This window comes from Ambystoma mexicanum, chromosome 8 (genome assembly GCF_040938575.1).
Source record: "Ambystoma mexicanum isolate Mex_15411 chromosome 8, UKY_AmexF1_1, whole genome shotgun sequence".
NCBI classification, from domain to species: Eukaryota; Metazoa; Chordata; class Amphibia; order Caudata; family Ambystomatidae; genus Ambystoma; species Ambystoma mexicanum.
In genome coordinates, this window is record NC_090929.1 from 496,224,303 (window position 1) to 496,251,059 (window position 26,757).

Here is a 26,757-nt window from a genome sequence, read left to right on the forward strand (position 1 = left end):
ATTTAACATGTAAAGTGGAGAAATCAAGTATATTCATTTTAAAAAACATGAAAAAGAGAATCCCTACAATGAAATAGTCGATAAACTCTATTCAAATGCCTATTAACTTGAATATGAGATATTTGGGATGTGATGTGATAGATTCTCCCTCAAGAAAAAAACTGGCTACTAAATTTAAACGCGAAAAAAGCTGTTTTGATGACACAGATGCGGATTGTATTCATGAAATATTGTAAATTCTCAATAGTACCACTCTTGCAATTTTATTTGCTGAAAGTGGAAGCCATTTTATTATATGGGCTTGATTTATGTTTGTGTAACATTGATGCAATCCTTGACCAAATCCAAGGTCAATTATAGAAATCTACACTGAGATTCCCAAACTCCCTACCAAATTGTATATTGCGACAGGAGCTAGGTATCTGAGTTCTATCAGTAAGATTCCATTGGCGACAGTTAACGAATTATGGAAAAATGTTTATTCCACCTCACCAATCGCTCTACGAGGAATTCTTAATTATGATCAAGAATCGAGCACCTATTTCGTTGGTCACCTTTTCAAATCTCATGATCAATAAACTTGATGAATGTGGCTTAAAACCAATAGATCTCGACTATTGCTTGGTTTATGTGAAGAAACGATTATATGAGCATGATTGGCTAATCACACTGAATGATATGCATTCAAAAAAAATTACTCTAAATCAGCCAAATTTGCCACTCTTAGAATACCTTGTAGAGCCTATTTGTTAAAATTCCCGGCTAATTCCTATCACAACATTTGAGATTTAAGCTCAACCAACTACATACCTTTGAAAAAACAATTACTCTGAACAAGCTATCTCCAACGAGTCAGATCCCACGGTGCTGATTTTGCGAGGGAAATATCTGTGTAGAAAATTTAAAACATCTTGCCATGTATTGCGCTCACTTTGAAGCTCTGAGATATTCTCTCATTGGTCCTAATGTCTTAGGTATGACACAAGAAGCCAGAGAATGGTGCTGGAAGAAATTTATGTGGGGATATTCATTCAAAATAATTGTTTTATTGTGCATATTTCTTGAGAGATTGATTGTGGAATTAGCTAAGAAGGAAGTAAATATTATCCTATAACAATGAATTAATCATCTAACAAACATAGCAGGAAAAAATGCATTTCTCCTTCAAATAATATTTTAATTTTTATATGGAATTCAAATTATGAATGTAACTACTTTTTTGTTATGTTTGATGAATTGTAATGATTATGAATATCTTGTATGATGTTGTAAAAAGATTGTCAAACTAATGAAACAACTTTTTTTAATAAAAAATAAAAAAAAAGGTTTCCTTTTCATGTCAGTCAGACAGAAATTGTAGACCATAAACAATTAATAAAAAAATAAAAAAGGACCATCCATCTGGAAATGGCATTCTTTGAAATGTGGTCCCCTTCTCTGTCTGTTGCTATGGAGACAAACAGTTGGTCTGTTTTCCTTAGTTCTCTGGTCTTTTCTACATAGTAGAGGACTGCCCTCCTCACATCTAGTGTGTGGAGTTTTACCTCAGCTGAGGTGGTGGGGTTCTGAAAGAAAGCCGATAGCTTGATGGACTGGTTCACGTGAAACTCAAGAGATGAACTTAAGGGAGAACCTAGGGTGAGTACACAAAACCAGTTTGTCCCTATGTATGGTAAAGAAAGGATCCTGCACTGACAATGCTTGTATTTCAGTACCTCTTCTTATGGAAGTGTTAGCCACTAAGAAGGCAGTTTTGTAAGTCAGGTGTTTGAGACTAGACCTATGCATCGGCTCGAAAGGGGGGCCCATGAGCTTAGCGAGTACAACATTGAGGTCCCACAATGGCGGTGGGTTAGAAAATGGAGGGTGAAGTTTCTTTACTCCCTCCATGAATGCCTTAATAACGGGCACATTCCACCATGAGACCTTGTGGCAGGTGGTGTAAGCTAACAAGGCCATCAAGTAGACCTTCAAAGAGTTGAATACTAACCCTGAATCTAGAAAGTGGAGCATAGAAGTTCGAATGTGGGATGGGGTACATTCTATGGGGTTAATCTGTTTAGAGTGGCACCAAATCACAAATCTTCTCCACTTGTCAAAATAACAGTGCCTAGTGTTAGGCTTTCTTGCTTCAATCAGGATATCAATACACCTCTGTGGCAGGTTAAGATGTCAGAACTCTATGACTTCAGGAGCCATGCTGCCAAGTTCATTGAGTGAGGTTGAGGGTACACTGTTAATCCCCCATGCTGAGTGAGCAGATCGGTCCGGCACGGAAGCATGATGGGATCGCACATCGCCAGATTGCGCAGATGTGGATACCAAGGTTGTCTTGCCCACATAGGAGCGGTGTTGGGGGGGAAAAGCGTAAGCAAATTTCCCTGACCAGTTCATCAATAGGGCGTTGCCCTTGGAGCCTGGCTGGGGGAACCTGGACGCAAAGTCTGGGCATTGACTGTTTTCGTTTGTAGCGACCAAGTCAATTGTGGGGTAACCCCAAAGTGAGAAGAGGTGTTCTACAACCTCTGCGTGAAGTTGCCAGTCATGTTCTTCTGGTAGAGGACCTCTGCTCAGTGAGTCTGCCAGAGAGTTGATTTCCCCTGGAACGTGCTGTGACGATAGGACAATTTTCCGTTTGAGTGCCCATTTCCAAATTTTCTACGCTAGCTTGGACAGATTTGGAGAACCTGTCCCACCTGTTTGTTGATGTAAAACATCACTGCAGTTCTGTCGGTTAGGGCTTGCACTGAATGGTACGCCAGGTGCAACTCGAATGCCTGAAGGGCCTTGAACACCACTAGCAGTTCTAGCAGATTGATGCGGTTTTGTACTGTTGCATGAGACCATAGACCCTGAGCTGTGTGATGGAGGTAATGAGCCCCCCACCCTGCGAATGAGGCGTCTGTTGTGACAATAGCTTGCACTTCTGGATCATGGAAAGGTTCCCCCTTCAACAGATTCTCTCTTGTCCATCAGCGAAGATTTTGTACTAGAGTTGGCAAAACAACCACTAGATCGTCCCACTGACCACTTGCCTGAGACCACTGTTTCGCCAACCACTCCTGCATGGGTCGCATGTGCAGTCGATGGTGAGGTACCAGGTAAATGCAAGATGCCATCATGCCTAGCAAACACATCGCTTTGGGTACACTTATCTGGCGGCCGGCTTGATAATGCGGAATTTGCAACAAGTTTTGGACTTTTTCCTCTGATGGAAAGACAAACCCCTCTTGCGAGTTTATATTAGCTCCTAGGAACTGCTTGGTAGTGCTTGGTACTAGGCTTGATTTCTTCTCGTTGACGGAGAAGCCCAATTGAAAGAGAATGTTGATGGTTCTTTGAATATTTTGACTGTAAATTAGGGGAGACGCCCCTGTGATCAGCCAGTTGTCCAGGTAAGGGTACACTGGGATTGCTTCCCTGCGCAAGTGTGCTGCCACCACCACCAGTACCTTCGTGAATACCATTGGAGCAGATGCTTTTCCGAAGGGCAGCACTTTGAATTGGTAGTGCTGGTTCGCTATCTTGAAACGCAAGAATCTTCTGTGCACTGGAACATTGAAATATGAAAATAGGCATCTTTCATATCCAGTGTTGCCAGGTAGTCCCTGTTTTTTAACAGGGGAATTACCTCTTGTAGTGTAGTCATGCTGAACTTTTGTGGCTTGACATACTTGTCTGCAGGGCGCAAATCTAATACTGGGCACATTGATCTTTCTTTGGCACAAGGAAGTAGGTTGAATAAATACCCTTTTTACCTGGTTGGCCGGGTCAACTTCTATGGCATCCTTTTGGAGCAGCATGGCGATTTCCTCGAGGAGGATGCGTTGGTCTTCTTTGGAGTGGGGTTTTTGGCGTCGGGGATGGTTGCGGGGTAGTTCGAGGAGCTCTATAAAATATCTGCCCGCTACGGTGGACAGCACCCACCTGTCTGAGGTGATTCCCTCCCATGCGTGGGTGAAGCTGGAAATGCGCCCTCCAACTGGAGAGGCATGGGAGTGCACCTGGAGCAGACAGCCACTGCTTCTGAGGTGGGGTACCACCTCTGGAGGAGGAGCCCCTACCTCGACCGTGGGATCTGCACGGTCCTCTTGCGTAATTTAGAGAGGACTGGTCCTGATTGTTCCCACAAGAAGAATCTTGGTTTTGATTATAGTTAGAACCCCTTTGGGAATTTTGACCGTGTGAGCGACGAAAGTTACTATTTCCCCTCTGCCCAGTATGTTTATTGGTCAGTTCGCCCAATGATTTGAGTGTATCGTATTCCTCTTTGGCTGTCTTTAAGGCGTCCTCAACAGCCTTACCAAAGAGCAAATTGGGCTCAACAGGCATATTGATAAGGGTGGCTTGTGTCTCTGGTTTAAAACCCGATTGGCGCAACCAAGCGTGACACTTGATAATGGTACCCTCAGCTATTATTCTGCCGGCGTTATCCGTGGCGTCAAGATTGGTCTTGCAGCTTGAAATTGCCATGCCTTCTGCGGCCACCTGGGCTAGTTGAGACTCAAGTGGTTCAGGGGTCGATGACAGTAAGGCCGACAACTCATCCCATTTATGGCAGTTGGATCTAGCTAACGAGATTGAATTGTTAGCTATCCTGATCTGGAATGCCGAGGAAGATGCCACCTTCCTGCACATTGTGTACAGCCTTTTGCTTTCCTTGTTTGGTGGAGCTTCAGAGGAAGCTAGTGTAGTACCAGCCCTTTTCCTTGTTGGTAACAACTAGTGAGTCTGGCTTTAGTTGACCTCTGATGTATAATGGGTCAGAAGGGGCAGGTCTAAAAAGTTTCTCTATGCAGGGGTTCACTGCCCGCATAAGATTAGGAGTTTCCAGCGAGGGCTGTATCTTTCGCTGAACAGACTTAAGGAGGGGGATAAACTGAGTAGCAGCTTTTAGATCTCCCAAGAGTTAATCCACAAAATCTTTATCTTGTTGGTCTTCCTGCATCGCTATTTGAAAATGCTCTGCCGCCTTAACGAGCACTTCATTTAGAAGGGGTTGATTGTCTATGGGTGAGTCTATCACCGGGGGATCCTGATCAATAGGGGAGTCCATGATATACATATCTGTATCTGTGTCACCCTCATCATCCTCATTATCCCCGTAATAAGGGTCTGCTGCCTCTTGGATAGAGAGGTCCCCATGATCAGAGTCCGGGTCATAAAGGTCAATGACTTTCTTGCACTGGATCCTCGGGGCGAGACCTTTTAGCAGGGGGTTGAGTAGGAATTTGGGAACCAGAGGGTGCTGTTGTGTGGGGGAGGGGGGGAGTAGTGAAAGCTAGAGAAGTAGTTATGGTCCTTTTCATAAAAGTTTGCCATGAAGGACATTCTTCTCATGACCCTATCAATATCGTCAGCTGACCTTTGGGCAGAGCTGGGAAAGTCCAATGGTTGAGAAAGGAGTCCCAAATCTTCAGGTGTGTGAGGGAGTACAGTAGAAGGCTCCTTACTCTTATGAGGACACTTATCCTCCTGTGACCTATCCCTATGAGGGGTCTTAGAGGATTTTTTCTTGGATTCCCTCTTTACCCAGGCCCTCAGGAGCGTACTTCTTGACTAAGTGGGCTAGCCCTGCTTGTATAGGGTTTTGTACCTGCTTCAACGTAGAATGTCGAATATCAGGTCAGGGCTGAACCAGAGCATCGTCAGCGGATAATCAACTACCGGTAGAGGTTTTGTCTGCAACATCTGTACCGTCCTTCGACAGCCGGGGCCTGTCATGTAGTGATCTTGATCTGAAATGATTAGAGGACAGCGATTCAAGTGACATCTCCCTAGATGTCATGCGTTGCTGTTTGCTCAACACGTGTGTCGAGTCTCGGCCGTGGGTTTTGTGTTTGGTGTAGGATGTAGTGATAGCGCTTCTGCTGCCGGGTGTTGTCCCCATAACAAGGCCGCCGGCCTATGTGTCGGGGTCCTGCACTTGAGAACCGGAGTAACCCCGTTGCCTTCGCCGTCGGATACTGCAGCGAGGCTGCCGTCGCTGAAGGCACCCTCCACTTCCATGGCCTCCAGCTGCCTGGCGTGGTGGGCCCAGCGTTTAGTGAAGCGGTCCGCCGATGTCTTGGGCTTGAAGAGCCTACACGCTTGACAGGTACCCTCGGCGTGGTCCCAAGGGAGACAAAGGTTACAAACAAGGTGTTTATCAACCCACAGGAACTTTCTATTGCACTTGAGCCACAATTTAAAAGGGGACCTATCCATAATGGAATGACACGGCAGCTAAGCGAGTGTAGTGTACGAAAGAGGGTATATACATTCTTAATGTCCTCCCCCCTCTCTCCCTACTGCATGGGCCGAGGCCCGAAGCAGCCTTCCAATGCCGGACGGATCAGTCGATGACTCTGCGCCGGTCGTCTGTTCACTGCCGTCGGATGGTCTCAACAGCCGGTGAAGCATAATAGAAAGGATAGTAAGAAGAACTATCAATAATTAGAACTAATCAATGGCGATAGCCGAAAGGAGAACTCTGCAAATAGCGGGTCTATGATGGTGGAAAAAAACTATCTGAGGGACCTAGACACGTGAAGGACCATCTGTACAGTGGACATCAGACTAGGGATAGTATTACTGGCACCCCCTGTTGACGTCCCTTTTCGAATTTCGAAAACAACAGCAATAATACTCTGCAGCTTCCACTAGATGTCGACCTATGTACAGCATGTTATCTAAGCATATTCCACAAGCCTCAGAAATGTGTGTTCTCTAAAGGCCTAAATAAATAATTTATTTTATAACTGACTTTCTAACCTGAATTATTATGTGTTACTTTGTGTGGACTCCATGGTGGCCCCAGACCATGCTCATACTCGGGACTAAGCCTTGACTGTTCGCCACTGTTACCTTGATTGGGTTTCGACTAAACTATTCACCATAACTAGTGTGGCTTCCTAAAATCTGCCCACCAGGTTTGATTTTAGAAATCCATCTAAACAGCCATCCTGACAGTATTCATTTATGTTATTGTAATTTTGTAAGGCACGAACCATGGACTGCCGTTTCATAACGCCACCTGAATAAGGGAGATAGGGAGGGAGGGGAGGAGTGAAATTTGAAGTACCCGATTGTTTAAAGGTTCAAGGAACATTTAAATTGGTTGCAATGGAATTCCATGCTAGGCTACTTTCGCTATACAATAGAATGCTATGCTTGCTATGATATGTTTTGGTATGGTTTGCTATTTAATGCCATTTCATGTTCCGTTTTGCAAAGCTACGCAGCTATTCTATGCAATATTATGTGATGTTTGTTGTGGTTTGTATTGTACACAAACGTGCAAAGTATGGAAGGTCTGTTTCCCTATGCGTTGCTGGACTATGCCCCTCACCTCGAAACCTGTGTGTGTGTGCGCTGCAGTCTGTACCACAAGGCACACTCCTACGAGTTCATGTTATGCAATGTTTCTCTGAGGGATATGCAATTACATGCTTTGTGTTGTATGGGATTGTTACAAATATATATTAAAATAGCAAAAAGAGTGTAGGTTATTAAATGGTCAAAAAACAAGAATGGAACCTCTTACAAATACAAGCGGTAGGTTTTGGAAATAATATGATATTTTGAAAATAAAAAAATGCATATTTACCCTGTTTGTAGCAGATATATGCAACCATTATATCTTCATATGATACTTTGCTATGATACCCCTTGCTGTGCAAAGCAGTAGGTTATTTGGTTCTGTGGCATGGCATCTTGTGAAGTGCATACATAACGCTTGGCTTCTCGGCTCCAATAAAAAAAATCTAGATTTATAATGATGTGCCTAGTTTTAAAAGTACGTTTTTTAATGGTGCCCTGGCGAGGCAGTTTGGCACCAGCTGGTACTTATCTGGTTTAGAAGCAGATAAGTACAAGCGGGTGGTACTTCCTCCTCTCTGCCTCTCCCCAGATAACCTTTCCCCACCTCCTTTCCTCTCTTCCCCTTCCTCCTGCAGATAGGTTGACTGGCTGTCTGGTGCTCCCCTGAGTCATACAGGACAACTGCCCCCAACCTCCCATCCGCTGCTCAGTCCCTAGCACTTGCCTTCGGGCCAGTTTCAATCTCCAACCTGACCTTTTCCGTTCCTTCCAGTTTCTTGCTCCATCTCACTAGTACTATCTTCCTCTCTCTATCTGCTCCATCACCTCACACTCCCCTTTCCCACTTCTCTAAATTCCCACTTACTCCAATCTCCAACCTCCAATCTCACAGTTCTCTACTGCTTTCTGACACCTGCCCTGTCCCACACATGTTTATTCTGACCGTCCCACAGTATAGCAAATGATGGTCAAGATGGGGGCTTCTTTCCCCTCTCTCATCCTCTTCTCGCTCTCCCCACTCACTGTTCTTGCACCTCCTCCGTTTCTCCTCCTACTCTCACCTTCTCCCTCCGGTCTTCCCGCTCTCCCGTTGAATCCTATTTTCTCCCCCCCTCTTAAACCTCCTACTCCCTCATCTCACTCATCCCTGTCTCCCCCGCCACCGGTCTCTCCAATCTTACTCACTCTCCTCCCTTCTTTCTCCCTTCTACTGCTCCTTCCTATTCTCCAAAAACCCTGCTGCGCTGTCTCCTCTCTCTTTCACTCGCATGCTTCTTTCAATCCCTCTCTCTCTCTCTCTGTACCCATCTCACCTTCCACTATGGTCACCCTCTGCTTTCACTCTCTGCTATCTCCCACACCAATCTCCCTCTACGATCACTCGCTCTGACACACACACTCACAACCATCATTCCACTTTCTCTATTTCTCTAGCTAGGTAACGCACTCTAACAAGCAATAATGTACCTGCACTCTCATCCAATATCTCCAGCAACTCCTTTGCACTCTACAATTTCGGATCGGTTTCTTGGTCCACCCACTCGCCCCCTGACCTCACCTGAACACCAATCCTCCACACATGTGTGTGCAAGCATTTTATACCCAGGCTTCCCCTCTTCTCTGTCTCGTCCCCTTGGACTTTAATAACACCTGACCACTTTGGTCAATTTAGCCCTACGCACGGGGTTACAATTGCACACTCTGATAAAACTGTCTCTTGGCGCAATTTACTCCCCTCACAAGCATACGTGGGGCTTCTGCATCCCGGTACAGTTGGTGTCCTCTGTTTGAGTCTCCTTCCTCCAGCCCAGGGAAATCTGTGTTTCTGGATTGTGTCAGAGGAGCTGGAATCCTGTTCGGCATTCCTCCTTCATGCAGTGTTATCTGATGCTGGCAAATTGGATTCTGGAGACTGGGGACCTGTACGTAAAAAGAACTAACTTTGGGCAGAAGAAGCTGGAAGATATTGGGTCATAGACAATGGTACCAGCATTTTAACTACACAGTGCACGTACAGGGTATTCAGGAACTATCCCGTCCCCAACACCCTCACCCCACCTCACAGGGAGGATCGGATCTGGCATACGCCCTGGTAAGTCATCTAACATAGGTTGGGAGGGGTCCCTGTGCCACTGTCCTTTTGGACCTCTCGGCGGCCTTTGATCTCGTCAATCATGAAATTCTGTGCCACCACCTTAAATCAGCTGTACACTTCTCCGATAAAGCTACAACCTGGATTAGCTCCTTTTTAGACAATAGATCAATGCACGTGTTCTCTCCACTTGCTGCCTCCCCACCTGCACCTGTCTCCTGTGGCGTGCCACAAGGATCTTGTGTTTCACCCATGTTGTATAACGTGTTCACCAAGCCCCTTTTCGATATCTTGGACTATCTGGGTGTCACTTACATCAACTACGCTGATGACACCCAGATACTAATCCCTATCTCAGGTGATACACTTCTGACGCCCTCGCTATCAATGCCATCTACCAGGTCATCCAAGCGTGGATGGCCCAACACGGACTCTGTCTTAATGATGAAAAGACAGAGCTCCTCATTCTTGGTTCGCCACAAAAACTCACCAAACTTTTAAGTCCTTCAACATCGATAGGAATACTATCCCAACCGCCAAGGACACAAAAACCCTACGGATCTACATTGACTCGACTCTATCCTTGACCAGACAAACTAACTCAGTCTCATCCGCAGCGGCATATACCTGCAAGCTTATCACAGCCTGTCACCCTTTTTCTCTCTGCAACCAATTGTGTTACCTTGGCTAGGACTCTTGTTTTATCCAAGATTGATTACTGCAACGCACTGTACCTAGGCACTAATCGCTGCAACCTAAACAAGTTACAAATTGTCCAAAACAATGCGATCAGAGCTGCCCTCAACATCCCCAGGCGCCAACACATATCCAACACTAGACGCAAAATTCACTGGCTCTCAATCCTGCACCGAATCTCCCTGAAAACCCTGGCTCTTACCCACAAATGCCTTCACAACCAAGCTCCTTGTTACCTGGCCAACCGATTTGCCCTCCACAACTCCATTAGACCCCGCAGAATGGCTCATTCAAACTGCCTTGTCGTTCCACGTTTCAATCTGCAAAGATCAAGTGGAACCATCTTCCCAATAATGGCTGCTAAATTATGGAACACGCTTCCTAATGAGCTTAGAGCTGAACCTTCCTTCCTAAGATTCAAACCTGGCTTACCGCCCAAGACATCTAGCTTTGGGTTCTTTGCCTAACTGGTACATAGCCGTACCCATGTATATACAATCTGTTTGTCCTTCACTGCTATTAGTATACCTGTTAATTCTGTATTATACCTGTAAACTTTGTAATTATTATTCTATTCTGTCTTATTTATGTTGTAACTAAGTGATGCGCCCGGTTGCCCCTGGGCCTGGTGCGCTATACAAATAAATAAAATACAAATACTGTGAAAAGGTAATGCTGCAGACCTAAAGAACTTTTAAGTTGCCCAGTCTAGGGCACTACTCCAAAAGAAGCCACATTTCAAAGCCCACCCTCATTTAAGACTGCCTGTAGTTGCACCCAGTTGTATTGCCTGCATAACCTGGCCATTTTCAGCTGTTTGGTGGGTGACAAAGTTTCAAGTCTAAGGCAGAGTAATGGGAAAGGGCGATGCGAGCGCTGGGAACCAGGTGCCACCTCGTACCGTCACCATGCTGGATGGCTGACGATGCAAAACAGGGCCAGATACATTTCTTCTCCTGGTTCACAAATCTATCCAATGTAAGGCACCACTGTATCTATCCTCTCTATCCAACTCTACAAGCCTTCTTGTAATCTCTGCTATGCTTTCGAGACTACACTTATTGCTCCTCGCCCTCCCTGTGCTTCATCTCGCTTCCGCTCCTTTTCTCTTCTTGCTCCACTTGCATGGAATTCTCTTCCCTCGGACATGCGAGAAACAGTCCAAAAGGATCAAAAGGATCTACAAGCCTACCTCTGAGTTACTCCTATCCTACTCTCATATGCCTGCTAGCTAAAAAATGTCCCTCACCTCCACCCTACCTCTGTTCTTCACTTCCGGCGACTCCACTCTAACACTTCACCCATCATGGTCACATCCGAGCACAAATGGCCGTACCGCCTACCTGCACTTAAACATTTCCAATGTTCATTGTCCTTAATCTGTGTATGTCTACTTGTCCCTGGTGTCTGTTTCATTACTCCCCTCCACAACATGGTCAGAATGTCCCTGAAACTCACCCCATTGTAAGCAGCTCACTGCTTCCCGTCAAATCTGATTTCTTATCTATTGTACATTATTTTGTGATCAAAAAGAGCATTGTTCCTCCTGTATATGAATAACAGAATAAATAAGGTTCAAATAGTGTGAGGTAAGGGATCACTTAGCATTAAGCTTAAAGAGAAGCACATGTAAAACAATCAATGTAAGGGTGTAGGCACCTAGGAGCATTGGGCGGTTCCTGTATGCATAGTTTAGGGATAGTATCACAGGAACATGCCTCTAGGCCCACCACTAGATGGTAGAATATGCATAATATGCAATTCTAAGCAGATTCACAAGCGGCAGAAATATTTTTACACTATATTAAGTATGCTATTTTGTAGGGTCTGAGTATGGAACTAAGTGTAACTGGTAACCATTCCATCAGCCCCTAGAGTGAAGCCTGACTGCTCTGCTATCTTACCCCATTGAGAAGGTTTTGGTGTAGTGTGATGGACACTGTGTTTTATTACTTAGGCTAAGCATTTATACACACCAGTCACAAGAGGTTTGTGGAAGAAACTTCACAAAAAAAGTGGTATGAACCCGTCTCTCTCCCCAAGGTAGCAGAGGGTTGGAGGTGCTTCTTGTGACGGGTATGCAGACACCAACTTGTGGATCTTGATGTGCTGGTATTGAGCATGGTACATAGCAGTCCTCGTTGGGGCGTGCTAAATCTGCTGTAGAAGTGCCTTGGCGACTAACATGAGAAAGCATGATGTCTCCTGGTAAGGGCTAAGGGGTTGCCCCTTGGAAAATGTCCATCATGTTGAGATCTCTGTTCTCCATGGACCTTTTCTGACCTTCTGGCCTAGGTGCAGGATCATGACAGCCAGTGAAGACTGTGAGGATCCCTCAGCAAATCCAGCAGTGGTTCACAAATGTGGCACCTCTGGGATATTCCTGGAGGGTTGCGTAGTGACCTTTCTCGTAGGATTACCAGACACCTTTGACCAGGCTGAGCCACTGGAAAGAAGTCACCCATAAGGTGCATCTGGTTAAATAAAACTACATTTTACAAAGTCTTTGGACTGCAGAGTAACTGGCCAGTGGAAGATGTCTAACATCAATAGCCTGGATCGAGTGGGCATAACAAAAAGCTTGTCACAAAGTAGGCTAGCAGTAACTTATGATCTAGATCCAAGCACTCGAGGCACAAGTGTTGGGGTGTTCACTGTGATAATTAACTACAACATTTTTAGTGAACACTTTTACTGAAGAAATACAGAATTCTTTTTTTTTAAATGTGGGGGTCCCCCTTCATACCCTGCGTTTCCCTTTGTTTATAAACTGACACCAATCCCCTCTCCACTCGTTTTTAACCCCTTACCCCATCCCCATATACATATTTTATTAAATAGGTATTTTTCGGTAAAAATGATTAGTTAAAAATGTTATTATCTTTTTGTTATCACTGGATGCCGTTGTGGGTGTCCACTGAAGAAAAATACTAAAAGACTCTGCTGCAAGAGTAGCAGTGGCTGCAAACCGAGAAATTGTATGCATCAAAATATGCATTGCTGCTCGAGTTCTGTCCTGATAATGCAGAGAAGGGGACTGGAGATTGGGTTGGGAGGCACCGGCGTTCAGCCTTTCCCATGAATGTGCTGTGAGAAACCTGAAGGTCTCTCACTTACTGGTCCCAGGGATCCGTCATCCAGGTGGCCAGGCCACAGTCATCGCTATTGGATCCAGTTCCTGGGGGTGGACCAGTGCAGGAGGATCACCTGGATGGGGGGGGGGATCCTCAGGGATTAGAAGTGGGACACCGACGGGTGAGACGTGTTACCCCCCTCTCTTTAACACCTTTCCCCCATCCTACCCCGTAGGATATTCAGAAGTTCTACCCTCCATCCCCCACTTTTGCAACATGTACACTTTACTACAAGGTGACAGACAACGGACTAACACCTGAGCCGTTAACTTGACATGTCCCAACGCCAGGGTCAGGCAGAGTCAGGCAATTGACAAAAACTACGCACACCTGACAGCCCTTTCCCTTCCCCACAGGGATAGAAGGCAGAGCACGAAAGCACACTTTGAGCAGGGCCGAACACAAGAGGAAGAAGCTACTCCGGACTGGCAGTTAAAATGGAGGAGAAAGGCATAGAGACCTGGAGGGACGACGAGGAGGGAATTGCCCTTGCCCTTCTCAATTCCACCTGTGAAGACTCCGAAAGGGAAATCATAAAACCGGGAAGTCCAGCTGGCGTGCGGTGTGACAGGTTTCAACGGCACATGGGGCCCTCCCGCATGGATAGCCAAAGCGGGGAGAAGCGCTTCCCGCTGTGGTGCCGTCCCAGAGACAAGAAACTCCCCAGTTCAGCACAGCCGGTGAGTCAGAGAAGACAGATAGTAAAAGCGAACTGTGCTAGGCCCAGGGTTGCAGGCAGCAACCTTGTTGAACAAAGAACTTGTGTAATTGAACTATAAAGAAACCCTAGAAAAAGGTTCCGGAGCAGAGTGGTCAGGTGTTGCGGGGGCGCATTCGAAGGACTCTGACTGAAGCTCTTTTGATTGTGTTGTTTTGTTGAAACTACGAAGACCAAGAGGGCTTAGGATAGGCTAGTGTAAAGTGTCTAAGTGGTCCTACGATGGTCAAGCAAAACTACTCATACACTCGAAGGTCTTTGACACATGGAAGAAAACTGATTGAACTGTGAAACTGGCAAATGTGAACCCGACCGAAGGATGCCTGCAAATTGTGTAAATAGTGATATACCTGTGAACATTGTGACAACAAGTTTTAACCCAGCTGAGGGATGTCCACAATGGATAGTTGGTGAAAAGGACATGGAGACTTAAGTGATATGTTTTTGAGTGAAAGGCCGTAGTGAACCCAATTGAGGGAGGCTAACGTTGCAAGAAGAATCAGAGCCCGAACGAGGGGGACCCAAGGGGCAAAGAGCAGTCGCCCAATGTCAAAAGATTGCCAAAGGCACTTTTGTTTGTTTATTGTTTTGGTACAGCCAGTCTTCTAAGGTACAAGACTTTTGCAGGAAAGAGACTTGGCCCCTGGAAGGTCCTGACATTGTTGAAAGGAACTGTAACCTTGTGCTGGCGAGATCCAGGAGTTTGCTGTGCTCAAAGGTCCTACCTTGTCCAATGCTAAAAACGTGGGGAAGAGCGACCCAGCCATACCATGCTGACTTTGCATTTGGTGAACACTTCTTTCTTTTCTTGAGAACAATACCCCATACTATTTTGTAACTTAGTTGAAAGGATTGGCAATAGGTTTTTTAATATAGGCCCTTTTTATTTTGACAAGACGCCTCTAGGACTGCTTTATTATTTGATGGTCGTAGCTTGCTCCCATCTTAGATTTAGGTTGAGATTAGGCGTTTTTCTCACCCATTATGCAGTTAATAAACACCCTTGAACTGTGATCACTTGTGACTGTCTTTACTGTTCCCGCCATGAGTTCCTTACAGTTCCCACTGATTTTCTTCTAGATTTGCTGTGCAGGGTGCTCCGGTTCTGTCCCAGAAGGGACGTCACCACATGAGCATGGAGTTAAGGTGAATGTTCAGGACATGTGAGTAAAAGGAGGAAAGAGAAAAGCAGAGGAAGGATAGGTAAGGTCATCGAGGAGCTTAAAGACAACCTCCCAGAAAGGGAGGTTATCAGCGAGAAGGATGTCCTAAAAGCAAACCTCCAGGCAGATTCCCGACTTGGTGGGGGAGGAGGGGGAATAAGACCCAAAGAAGCCTTGGTCAGCATGGAAGGGGGTTATACCAAAGAACTTCAAGGCCCACCACAATCCTGCAAAAGTGCGACATCTGGCCCAGCCCATATGGCCCAGGGCAGCCGGTATGAGGCATCAAAATCTTCTACAGATAACTTTAGATGTCCTGCAATCTGTAAAAAACACAATGAGACAATATTGGTTTTCCCACCAGAGATGTGTTGCCTAAGGAAGAGGGGAAGGACTGAGGCCTATGGCCATAAAGCAGAGTGTACATTTGTGTTAAGTTCATGTTAGCCAAACCCTAATACCTTAAATCGTGGTAGTTTTAACAAAGACACTTTAATCTTCCATTCTGTTCTCTGAGCAGTCTGTTGAGCCTTCGCCCATGACCCGGATTAGGCAGAAAGTAGGGTGGCCTTTACTTGCCATTCTTCTGTGCATTGTTTAAACACAGCCGTATTGATCCCCAACCAGGTGTTTCTGCAGAAGCCTCACAGCTGGAACTCCCCTGAACCAAAGATGTACTTGCATTAGGGGATGGGGCACAGCTGCGCACTTCCTTGGGGAAAATTCCCCTGAGAAACAGCCACACCGGGGGAAAAACCCTGCACCTACTTGACAATCCTCCACATCCAGAAGCCCATGAAAATGACAAACGCTGAGTTTTGCAAATACTGCTAAACATAACAGGACATTAACTTTCTACAATCTTCAATTTTACATGTTTTATTGTCCCAACAGCAGGCCACAGATGTGCATTCACTACTGGCCTTGGCAGATGCTTCCAAAACGTGTAATGCCACTGTTCCTCAAAATATTGCATTACTTGCTTAACATTGAATACTATGTCAGACATGATTTTCAGAACTACCTCTCTTTGGGGGTTCAGTTCGGTTCGGTTAGGCCATCCCATTGGATGAGCAAGTGCTTTTTCAAGCTTCCCAAACTCTGTGGGTAGCATGGGCAGTGCAGTAAGACAGACTTAGGAGACAAGGGGTTTGGTATGTATGTGCAATAAACACTTCGAGGAAGTCAAGCAATTGAGTTCCACACTGGAGTTCAAAAATATACTCTTTAGGCTAAGGAAAACATGCAGGTAAAAACTGAAGGATGCTATATATTGCAAACACACACACATAGAGAGCACGAGAAAGAGACACAAACAGTAGGTAGCCCCAAAAGGGGGAGGAAGGGGAATACACAATCCCCTACGATCCTGCAGAATTATTAGCAATTGAGAAAAGCACACAAGATGTAGTCAACTAAAGTAGGGAGAGAAAAAGTGGTTAGCCAATCTTATCAATTTACCTTATACTTATAAGGCAGATACATGAAAAAGTTAAAGTCCAGCCCTAGCATGGTAAATAAGAGTGCCAGTATTGTTACAAGCAGAGATATCAGGGACGTACCTGGGATAGGGGTTTAGGAACTCTCAAATTCCCCCTGAAATAAGACTTGACAGAAGCTAACAGTTGCGTTAAAAAAGCACACTTTAGGTAAAGTAGTTTCTGTAAAAGATGTGGGTACTGTGAGACAGGCATGGTATCAAGAGCCACAAAGACTCAGTTTCAAAACCTTTATTTATAAGGTTCCTGGGTTGGTGTAATGCCTAAATGACCCCAACTCTAAAGGGATGGCTCCCTTAACTGATGTTTCTAAGGGCTGTCAATGACTGAAAGTCCAAAACAATAATCCGTCTGTCTAAACCTATGCTCGCCCTCACTCTTTACAAAAATGTGTAGTCTTTAAAAAGGAAACGAAAGTGGTTCAAAGAAAAGGAAATGTAAACCACAGCTGGTTTCAGATAGTCTTACCAATGGGTGTAGTTCTGCCAGTGCTAGATAGTGCAATGCAAATGGGGAGCCCTTAGAACCATCCATGCCGGGCTCTTGTAGCAAATCAGCAAAGTTCACAACATCTCTGGGTCTCTTGTCTTCCCCAAGCTCGGACTCTTCCAGTTCCAAACAACAACAAAAAAGTACAGTTTTGCCCATGCCTCTCAGGGTTCCGTTCCCCAAGTGTAGTCCTCTTTGCACAGTTCAACAATGACTCTTGCACAACTTTTGTTAGGCCTCTCAAGGCCTTCCATTCCCCAAGCTTAGGCCCCTTTCATTTTTAAACAAAGATCTCCTAGTCAAGATGTACCTTTCTCTGTACAGTTCTTACATGGGGTGGTATCAGAGACTTTCTAGAACACTGGGCTCTTTGCTCCTCCAAAGCGTGAGCACTCTGACCTTTAACCCTGCTCCTTATTGCTTGCTCTTCCTTTTTAACCTTTCACCTTGAAGTGCTTCCTGCACTCCTCCTTGCTCTCCTTTGTTTCCTTTGTTTTATCGTGCACACTTGCACCTTCCTTTGCTTTATTTTCTCTGTATTGTGCCTCTGACACACGTTTCTCTTTACAGCGTGTACACTTGCACCCATCTGTTTTTCTTTCCAACCTTTCACTTTCAGGTGCTTTATGCACCCCTTCTTGCTTTCCTTTGTTTCTTTTATTTCACTGTGCACCCTTTTCTTCACAGTGTACACTTGCACCTGTACGCTTGTTTCTCTTGCCTCTTGTACACTTCACATGCCTTTAGTCTGCTTTACTTTCCTTCAGCGTTGCAATCGCCTTTTCTTTCTTTCTGTTTTCCCCATTTCTATTATTTCTTGCACTTTCTGTACTTCTTCTGCTTTATCTCTTTCCGTTCCGTGCAACTATGCAAACTGTGCCTTTCTCCCGCTCCACTCCAGTCAACACATGCTCCCGAGTTTCTCTCTCCGACTTTCACGAAACTCACCGGGCAGTGTCGTGTTGCCCAGCGGTCTCCCTCTGGATACGCAGGGTTGAGTACAGGGTCTCACACCTCCCCCTCAGACACCTTTGAGACCGGCACAGGTCCCAAGGGAACCAGCACTTCACCAAACGTCGCCAGCAGGATGCAGGCTGCCTCACTTTTTTGAGGTACGGCTCCCTAGCCACGCTGCAGCCCCTCACAAACACCGGGCCAGGGTCTCGGCATGCCGCTCTCCTCCAGGCTTCAGCTCCTGCTGCTCTCGGATCCTTCGCTTCTCTAGTCCAGACAGCATCCCCAGCTCGCTCACTGCTTCTGGCAGAACTCCACCCATTAAAGTGTAGGGAAGAGTCAAGCTGAATCAGGGGTGCACATTTGGGATAAAGTGCCTGACCTTGCCCGACTTTATTAGCGGGACAGCTTAGTGGTAGGTTGTAGTAGAAGGCCCTGTCTTGCTTTTCCAATGGGTAATCCTCAATGATCTTAGCAACATTTTCCTCGTCTCAGTGTTTGTTGGAAATGGGGAGGAGAAATGGGGTGTGATTGAAAATACCCCATGAAGGCTGAGGGAGAGTGGGCTGGCATATTATTGGGAATGGGGGAATACCATGTCTTGCCTTTGGGTATTCTCCTCCAATCCCGCCACTCGGGTGATCCTCCCTCGCTGTCCACCCCCAGGGTCGGGATCTAAAAGCGATGGCCCTTCCCTGCCACCTGAATGGAAGATCCAGAGGGAGTATGTGGGACAATACTGTCAGCTTTCTCACAGTACAATCCAATTCCTACACTGAGGGGTCCCAGGGGGGAATCCAAATCCTAGGCCAGAACTCTACCACCCTCAGAAAGGTTAGGGTAGCATAAGCGAGTAGATATATCGATTCCGATGGGGGAATGAGGCGCAAGAGTATCTATAGACAGAGCCAGGAAACTCTTGATTCTTAAAACAACCACTCCTAGTTCATTCAGAATCGTCGGGGGTCACTTCATCAAGCTGTTGGTCCCTTTGCAGGAAGTGCAGCTGCTGAAGTAGGTGACTGGTTTGGATCTGGCTAGGTGCAATTCCGATCTCTGAACCAGATGCAGTTCCAAAAGACACAGCTGGACAGTACAGAGGACTTTAGACGATGATCACTACTACTCTCACGACAGAAGACCTCCCCCTACCACCGGGCCACTGCAGGCGATGAGAAGAAGCAAAGAAACCATGGTCGGGGTGGGCATATTTCAACCTCAGCAGCAGTAGAACACAGGCACAAGGCAGCCCCCTCTCCAGGTAGAGAGCAGCTGCTGAAGGTGACTAGGTTTGTGAGCCACAAGCTGGAGATCAACCAAGTCCCAAGCTCTAACTCGGGACAGTATCCGCTTCAGTGCATGGTTAATCCCCAGTAGGCTCCAGGGACACTTCCGAAATCAACCAAATGCAAGATGGCACTACAGGACACTAGACTAGTAAGGGCCATTCAGCCTAAGGGAACAAGGCACCATTTAAAGTATTCATTGTGGGAAGGCATCATGAAGTAAGACAGAGAACAGATTCAATGTTCAAAACAAACTGATTTAATAAAGTACATGTCAGGATGGTAGAAGGTCTAACGTAACCTATGCTAAGGTGGGATTGTCCTACCTGAATGAAACTAAGGTACGTCTGATTCCATGAGTTGAATTTAAGAATCTGTCTGTCGAAAACCTATCCTTGCCCTCACAACTAAAGCTAAACAAAGTGTAGGCATGTCAATAATGAAAGTAATAGTGCTCAACATAAACTTTGGAACTTCATCCAGCTCTTAACCTCTTCTTCGGCCCCCACCTCCCCAAGTTCAAAACAGTTGCCCAAAAGTCTTATGATTGTCTTTTTTCCAGTTCGACACAATAATATAGTTCCACACAATCCTCGGTTTCCCTTCCCAAAGTTTCGAGAAACACAGTTCAAAAGAAACCTATCTTGAGGCTTGGTCCTCAAGTCAATGTTAGTAATTCTTCAAGTCTCAGGGTCCCTTCCCCAAGATGTTAACTCAGCCACTTGTTCCTTGGATTATTTCATAATGTTCTTGGTTTTCACAATTTAGGACCCACCGGCCTAGGCGCACTTATCAGACCACAAGTTCCACCCATCTCAGGTCACGCAACTAGGATTCCTGGACTCTGTAGTTTACACAGGTTCTTCTGAGCTGGCCCCTGTGTACAGAGTCAGATTCACTTAGTTTCTTTTCACTAGCCTTTTGGCATAAGGTGCAGCAGCATTGCATTTGTTCATACCGTTCACTTAGGGTTGACTGATATCATGGCCCTACATTCTTGTGGTGCTCTTTCACACTTGCACTCCTTTCCTCTGGTTGTTTTCAAATGGGCACTTTCCTTTTTCCTGTTAATCACCATTTGCTTGGCCCATATAGTTTTATCCAATTCAGGATGCAATTTACTTAATTTCAAGTTTTTACTCAGTTCGATATTTCACTGATATTTCAGTATTCAACATGCATGATTTAAGTTGTTTTACAGATTTCTTACAGTTCGGTATTCAATGTGTATGATTTAAGTTGTTTTCAAAGTTTCTTATAGTTCAGTATTGAATATACATGCGTGCAGCCCACTAAGAGCGGCCGGCTTCTGAATGACTCTCCCTGTCACTAACCGGTCCTGGCGTTCCTCTTCTGCGGCTCCAGCTGCTTCCTCACTTTCCAGACATCAGACCAGGCTTTGCAAGTCTCTCTCGCATGCCGGGTGCTGTCAGGCACATACCGTCAACTCCACTGCCTCTGGGCGGAAGCGGACAGCGCCCTCTCTCCTCGCTCGCAGCTCTAGCTGCTAGTTTCCCCGATATGGAGTCTCTCACACCTAGGATGTCGGCTGTTGTCCTGGATCTGCTCCTCAGGTCCCACCATGGTTGCCTCTTCACGATCCGAGTCCCCTTCTGGTCCCTGTTGCTCTTCAATACAGCTTTCTGTCTCTCCATTTATACACCTCCAACCACTTGACAGGTTGCAGGTGTGCAGTCTCAATTGGGCTTTCCTGACCATAATTTAGAGTAACATGCCTGACCCTCATAGCACTCTAAAGGCATCTTCATTGTCCCAGTTCTAGAGTGGTGAAATGGGTGTTTGGTGTTCACTACTCTTGGTTGCCTCTTCCTCGTCCCAGTACTGTCAGGAATCAAAGGTGGGAAAATGAGGGGAGTTGACTTAAAGTAACCTACAAAGGCTGGGGGAGGGTTAGCCTGATCTTTAATAGGAATAGGGGGCTACCATGTCTCTCCTATTTTATTCTTGACCACTTTCTTCTTCCTTTGCTTTTTAATGCTCCTAGGGGGGTAATATCTGAGTATTTTCTGTATCAGTCTGACATGGATGGCAATATTCTATTAGTACCTCCGGGATAGAGGGTTCTTTCTAAAAGAAAGATGCAGAAAACCGCATCTCACTTGAGGTCATTTCACTCCCAATCCCCAAGGACCCTCCACTAAGGTGATCCTCCCTCGCCTCTTCACCCCCAGGGTTGGGATCAAAGGGCAATGGTCTTTCCCTGGTTACCTGAAAAGAGGATCCAAGGGGAGTAGATGTGAGGACACCCTCAGGTTTCTCACAATTGCTTGCTGGAGATGAAGCAAAGGTTTCTTTTGAGACTTCTTGGGCAATGCTGGTTCCTTCAGCTGCAATCATGCGTCTTCTCAGCACAGTCTCCTCTCTTTTGATTCTTTCCTTTAGAGAGCATCCTAAAGATCCCACACTTTTGAATCAAAATCAGGCTTAGAGGGTGCCTCAACCCATCAATGGGAAGGATCTACACTATTAAAATGGGTAGTTGTACATCACGTTCTGCCAGCTACCGCACATCGGCCCTGTAACAGACCTTTACTGGGATATATGTAGATCAGGATCAGATATTTCCAATCCCAGTTTCAACCAATTCTAGTCACTCAAAGCACTGACTGGAAATCCCAAGGCTGATCCGGTGAACGTGCACAATCTCATTTTGGTTTTTGACCTGAGAGAGCAGCATTTTTTCCAAAAGCAAAATGGATACAGGACAGGTCTTTAAAAAATGTGGAGCAGCAGTTTTTAGAATGTGGTACACAAAAGGGCATCCGTACATAAAAAAGCACTGTGCACAGCAGTGCACCTGAAAAGATTTTAAAATAATGTTACCTGCCACCAGCCTGACCATAGGCACATCAAAAAGGTATCCAAAATGCTTTCAGACAAAAAAGGAAGCACAAAGTGCCCGTCTAACACTCTACTACAAGTGGTGTAAAAACCCAAAAGGAAGAAAACATCTCCCTGAAATGGCAGTTTTATGGTCCTACCCGCCACAGACAAGTGAGTTGAGCAGGCAAGCCAGGATTAAAAAGCATCACCCCAAAATCAGCAAGGCTACCAAAACATTCCATTGAAATTAATGGTTGGGGGACATTGAAAAAGAAAGCAATCTCTCACGAAACGCTCCTCCCAGATGCACGCAACATGAAAAGTGCCCTAGGATACGAGGATATGTTTTCTTACTTTTTAAAACATTCCATGAACCTGAAGGAAGGGAGACCGGACATCCTACCTTCTTAGAGATGGTGGAATGTGAGTAAATGGGCAGCAGGCCAACAAGAACTTAAATTAGATAACGAAAGTCACCCGAATATTACACCAAGAAGGCACAAGGTACCCCCTTTGTTCACTGAGAAGGGTCATAGACTAGATTAAAATGGCCTTTCATGGGGATTTGAAGAAAAAGGAATGTCAGAGTAGAAAAGAATGCTTCCTTCAGAAAATGTTTCGTTGGTCTTCTAAACATGGGGCCCGTTTGTCACAGATGAGGAACAGAAGACTTGAAACCGATTGGCTATGTGCAAACTATCATTATTTGGCAACAGAAGCGGTTGGTTGGTGTAAGGCCCCAAAATGGCTAAAAGGGAAATGCTAGAGGGATGCCACTCATTTAGTGAGTGGGATATTCAAACCCTGACTAAGGTAAGACCTTGGCCCTGAGTCAAAGTTCCCTAGACCACAACAGTTCGTATTCAGGTTTGTATAGCCCCGAATGAGCCAAAGAGAAATTCACAATGCCTGTACAGTTCACACAGTCACTTACAGTTCTGAATGGTTCAATGGGTCCAGGGACACTACTGTGGTCAATGGGACAATTCTGCAATCCGAGGTTTTAAATATTTATCCAGATGAGTGGATTTTCGGGCTGCAGTTATGTCCAATCCTACCCCTAAACAAGGGCTGTGTACATATTTAGATGAGGAGCCTAACACAGGCTCGGTCTTGGGTCAGATTCTCAGTGAGCCCTCTTAGCTCAGATTCTCCATGAGAAAGTACTACATATTTTCCTTTGAGAACGTGCCTGTCACCACCCCCAATCCAGGCTGTGGCTCCAGGCTAGTCTCCACCTCTCCCCCTCTCCCTGTGAGTGCATCCCTCTCATCCCAGTGTGGGTGGCAGTATCCTTACATGTGTCTGTGTCCACTTTCTCTCCTCCCCCTCAACCTTTCTAGCACTTTCAACCTCACTACACCCCAGATCAGCCCCAATGTCTCCATACCTACACCTCATCACCCATTCTAGCCCTCAGCCCACTTGGCTTGGCTAATGCTGGTCTTCTACTTTATACCTCCGTCCACTTCTCTCGTGCTCTCAGACCCTCCGCAGTGTGCATCCTCCCTTCCCGCCAGTTCTCTCCTCCAGACCTCCTACTGTTTAAACTCATGTGTTTTCTTCCGCCCCTCTTCAAACATCACTCTGTGGTACTTTGTCATCCTCATCCTTCCTCCCTCTATGATCTTGCACACCCCCATCCCCAACTCTATCCTCTTACTGTTGATTATACCTTCTTCGTCCTCTATGATCTTGCCCTCCACAATTCCCACCTTTCCCTTAATCCTCTACTATTCAGTTATTCCTGGCTCACTCTCTTATTTGGCAGATACGGGATTATTTCTGGTGATGTAACCAGATGCCACAAGGTAAGAAGGCTGGACATTCCGAAATTCAAGACTGCGAAATTTCAAAAGAAACTCATCTGCTGGCTCCAGCGCTTGGAATGCATTGTTCGTTGAGTTGTGTTTTGTTCTTCCTTTGAAATTTTACAAATGCTCCTCAAACTCAATTTATTCAAAAATGTGTTTATGTTTTGAGGGTTTGTTTTCAAACCTACTGTGTTGTAGTTTATTCCATTCTATCATATTGTAAAGCGCATCATTGCACTGGGTGAAGTATGCTCTAGAAATTGTAACAGATAAAAGTCTCCTTTCTTTGTAGGACAGGGTGCAGGAAATTAAAAGAAATCTGATGGATTGTCAGTGAGCCGAAGAAACCTTTCACAAGGAATGTGTTAGAAGACGGGTGAAGCACTCCGGTCACCAGACACGTCAATTTGTCTAGTCAAATATGAAAGGTAAAATATTTGGGTGTCAAAAACAAACATTCATTTTACTTTTCAGAAACATATTGGCAGGTGCTTTCACTCAAAGTACATGAAAGTTTACAGGACCTTACTAGGGAAAATTCTTTAAAAAAAAATAAAACGTAAAATAAAGAGCAACAAACAAAAAGATTAGGTTCAAAATATGTTTAAAAGCCCTCAGAAAAATTCTTCACCCCGATGTGTATCATAGTTGCAGAATCGATGTAATGGTCCTTTATCATTTTGAACACTTTCTATTGCTTTCATTTTGCCAACATTTGGCCAATGCGATTCTTTGCATGCTAAATCACAAACAGCGGTTCAATTAGAAAAAGTGGACGCCACAGTGAACATACACATTTTTGCCTAGTGCACACCAAAATTGGAGAACAAGTATGCATTTGTTACACATGAGATTATTCAATTTGGCTCAGAGAAAGTACTGATCCTTTTCATGTATGCTCTCTTCCTGTTAGTAAGTACCACAGATGTACCATATGGGGGTGTGCATTTCTACTTCTTTGTTTTATCAATCAAGATCATTGCTTGCAATATATACTGAAAGTCAACAAAACGGAAAGGTTTGAAAGTGCAAGTCTAGCTTTCTGGTGTTTCATTTCCAGGTCCATAACTACCTTAATAGCTGAATGAAACGCAAATGTTATATCAGAATATATCGAAAGTAAACACAATTGAGAAGTTCTGGAGCACCAATCTAGTTATTCAATTTCACTTCGAGGTCCACTTTTACAGACAGGCTGAATAAAGATGCTAACCCTCACACAGGGCATCCATTTTCTGTTTAGGAGACTATTGTCAATGAGTCCATCCGCAATGGTTGATTGAGTAACATGAATTCGGTTTTTATTCATTTTTATTACATAAATGTTCTAAGCAGTGCCACGGGTAGTATAGCTCAGTGGAAACGCGCTCGTCTTGGAAGCAAGACGCAGAGCAACACAGGTGAGAATCCCAGGCCCGCACGCTTAGAAACATCTTTGGTATTAAGCGCGTTATAAATAACCAATTATAAATAACCAATTATAAATCCAGTAAAGTGTATTGGCTATTACAAGCTGCACATGCCTCACACAAGAGTGTGGCAAGATGTCTCAGGTAAGGGTGTCAGTGTTATGAACAATCGTATGAGGTCTCCACCAAAGGTAGTGTATATAGAGGCATAACACATGTTCCTAATATTCATGTTTTGTCTCCAGTTAGATCAGAGTGACTTGTGGGACTTGAGGGGTCATTAAACCAGGGATGGGAGTGATTGAACTAGTGATGGGTCAGAGATAGATGTGGGCTGTGGGACCTAATCTCCTAATGGAAACTCAAAGATGTCTTGAAGCATTTCCAGAAAGAAGCATGAACAACCATTGGCCCAGGTACTTACCAGTGTATTCCCCCAAAATTAGCCTCGACATTATGACTGTGAAAATAGGCGCAGAGCTTTTAACAGTTTCAGCAGAGGAAACTGCTACATTTTTCAGGCTAACGAGCCCCAAAACCACTGTGGCAAACCTGAAACGAAAATAAAACTGGTGTGAACCAAAGAACAAGTGAAAACAGACCACATCCCCTGTGCTTTTAAATATCCAATAGAACTGTACATGTATATACTGTGATGAAGCCACAGTGAACACCTCCACTATAGGAGGGGATCGGGGCACACTCTACACCAGGGACGCCCGCCCCATATGCAATGTGCTGCCTGTACGAGTCTCCCTTATTGCATGTTCCCAATAGGACTACCGTGCATACACTCCAACATAAACGGCTGTCATTGGAAAAAAAGAATCCTCTTTTCTTCCATGCCTGTACACATGTCCACCTTGGCGCTTTCTTATGCATACAATGCCCGTAGGAAAGAGACCAGTCAGAGAACTACTGTTGCAAACTTAAACGCTCCTGGGTGAGAGCACAGTACCACCTTACACGTGCAAACTTACAGTTGGAAGCAAACACACTTAGGGCAATTCAAGCCTGTGGCTGTGTTAATCAGCACAATTACCCAACATAGAAATAATGACATATGACTGTTAAGCCTTATTAAAAGGGGACAGCACCAGGAGAGCCGACTTATACATTTCCTGGTGGGTGCCCAAATATAGGAAGTGACATCACCGGCAGTTATGACCGCATTTGCACGTAGTTGCCAACTTGGAGCAAAGGTGCTTGAGGGGCACAGTCACCATTACTGGCCCCTACTCTATTGTGTACACCCCTATACCCCTCAATTTCACATCATATCCCTCACTTGCATACCATATGCCTAGGATTTGACCTCTATGCCCAATATTTTCAGTCGAACATGCTCTGCATTTGT

The 26,757-nt window shown here is 45.2% G+C and overlaps 1 protein-coding gene across 2 annotated transcripts in view; it reads right to left on the reverse strand.

Moving 5' to 3' along the window:
• Positions 1–26,757, reverse strand: part of LOC138472141 (solute carrier family 35 member E2A-like) — a 729,883-nt gene that overhangs the window by 425,565 nt on the left and 277,561 nt on the right. For both annotated transcript variants that reach the window (XM_069610153.1, XM_069610154.1), the window contains exon 4: positions 25,825–25,952. In XM_069610153.1, coding sequence (XP_069466254.1) covers positions 25,825–25,952 — 128 coding nt within the window. The remainder of the gene's footprint in view (positions 1–25,824; positions 25,953–26,757) is intronic.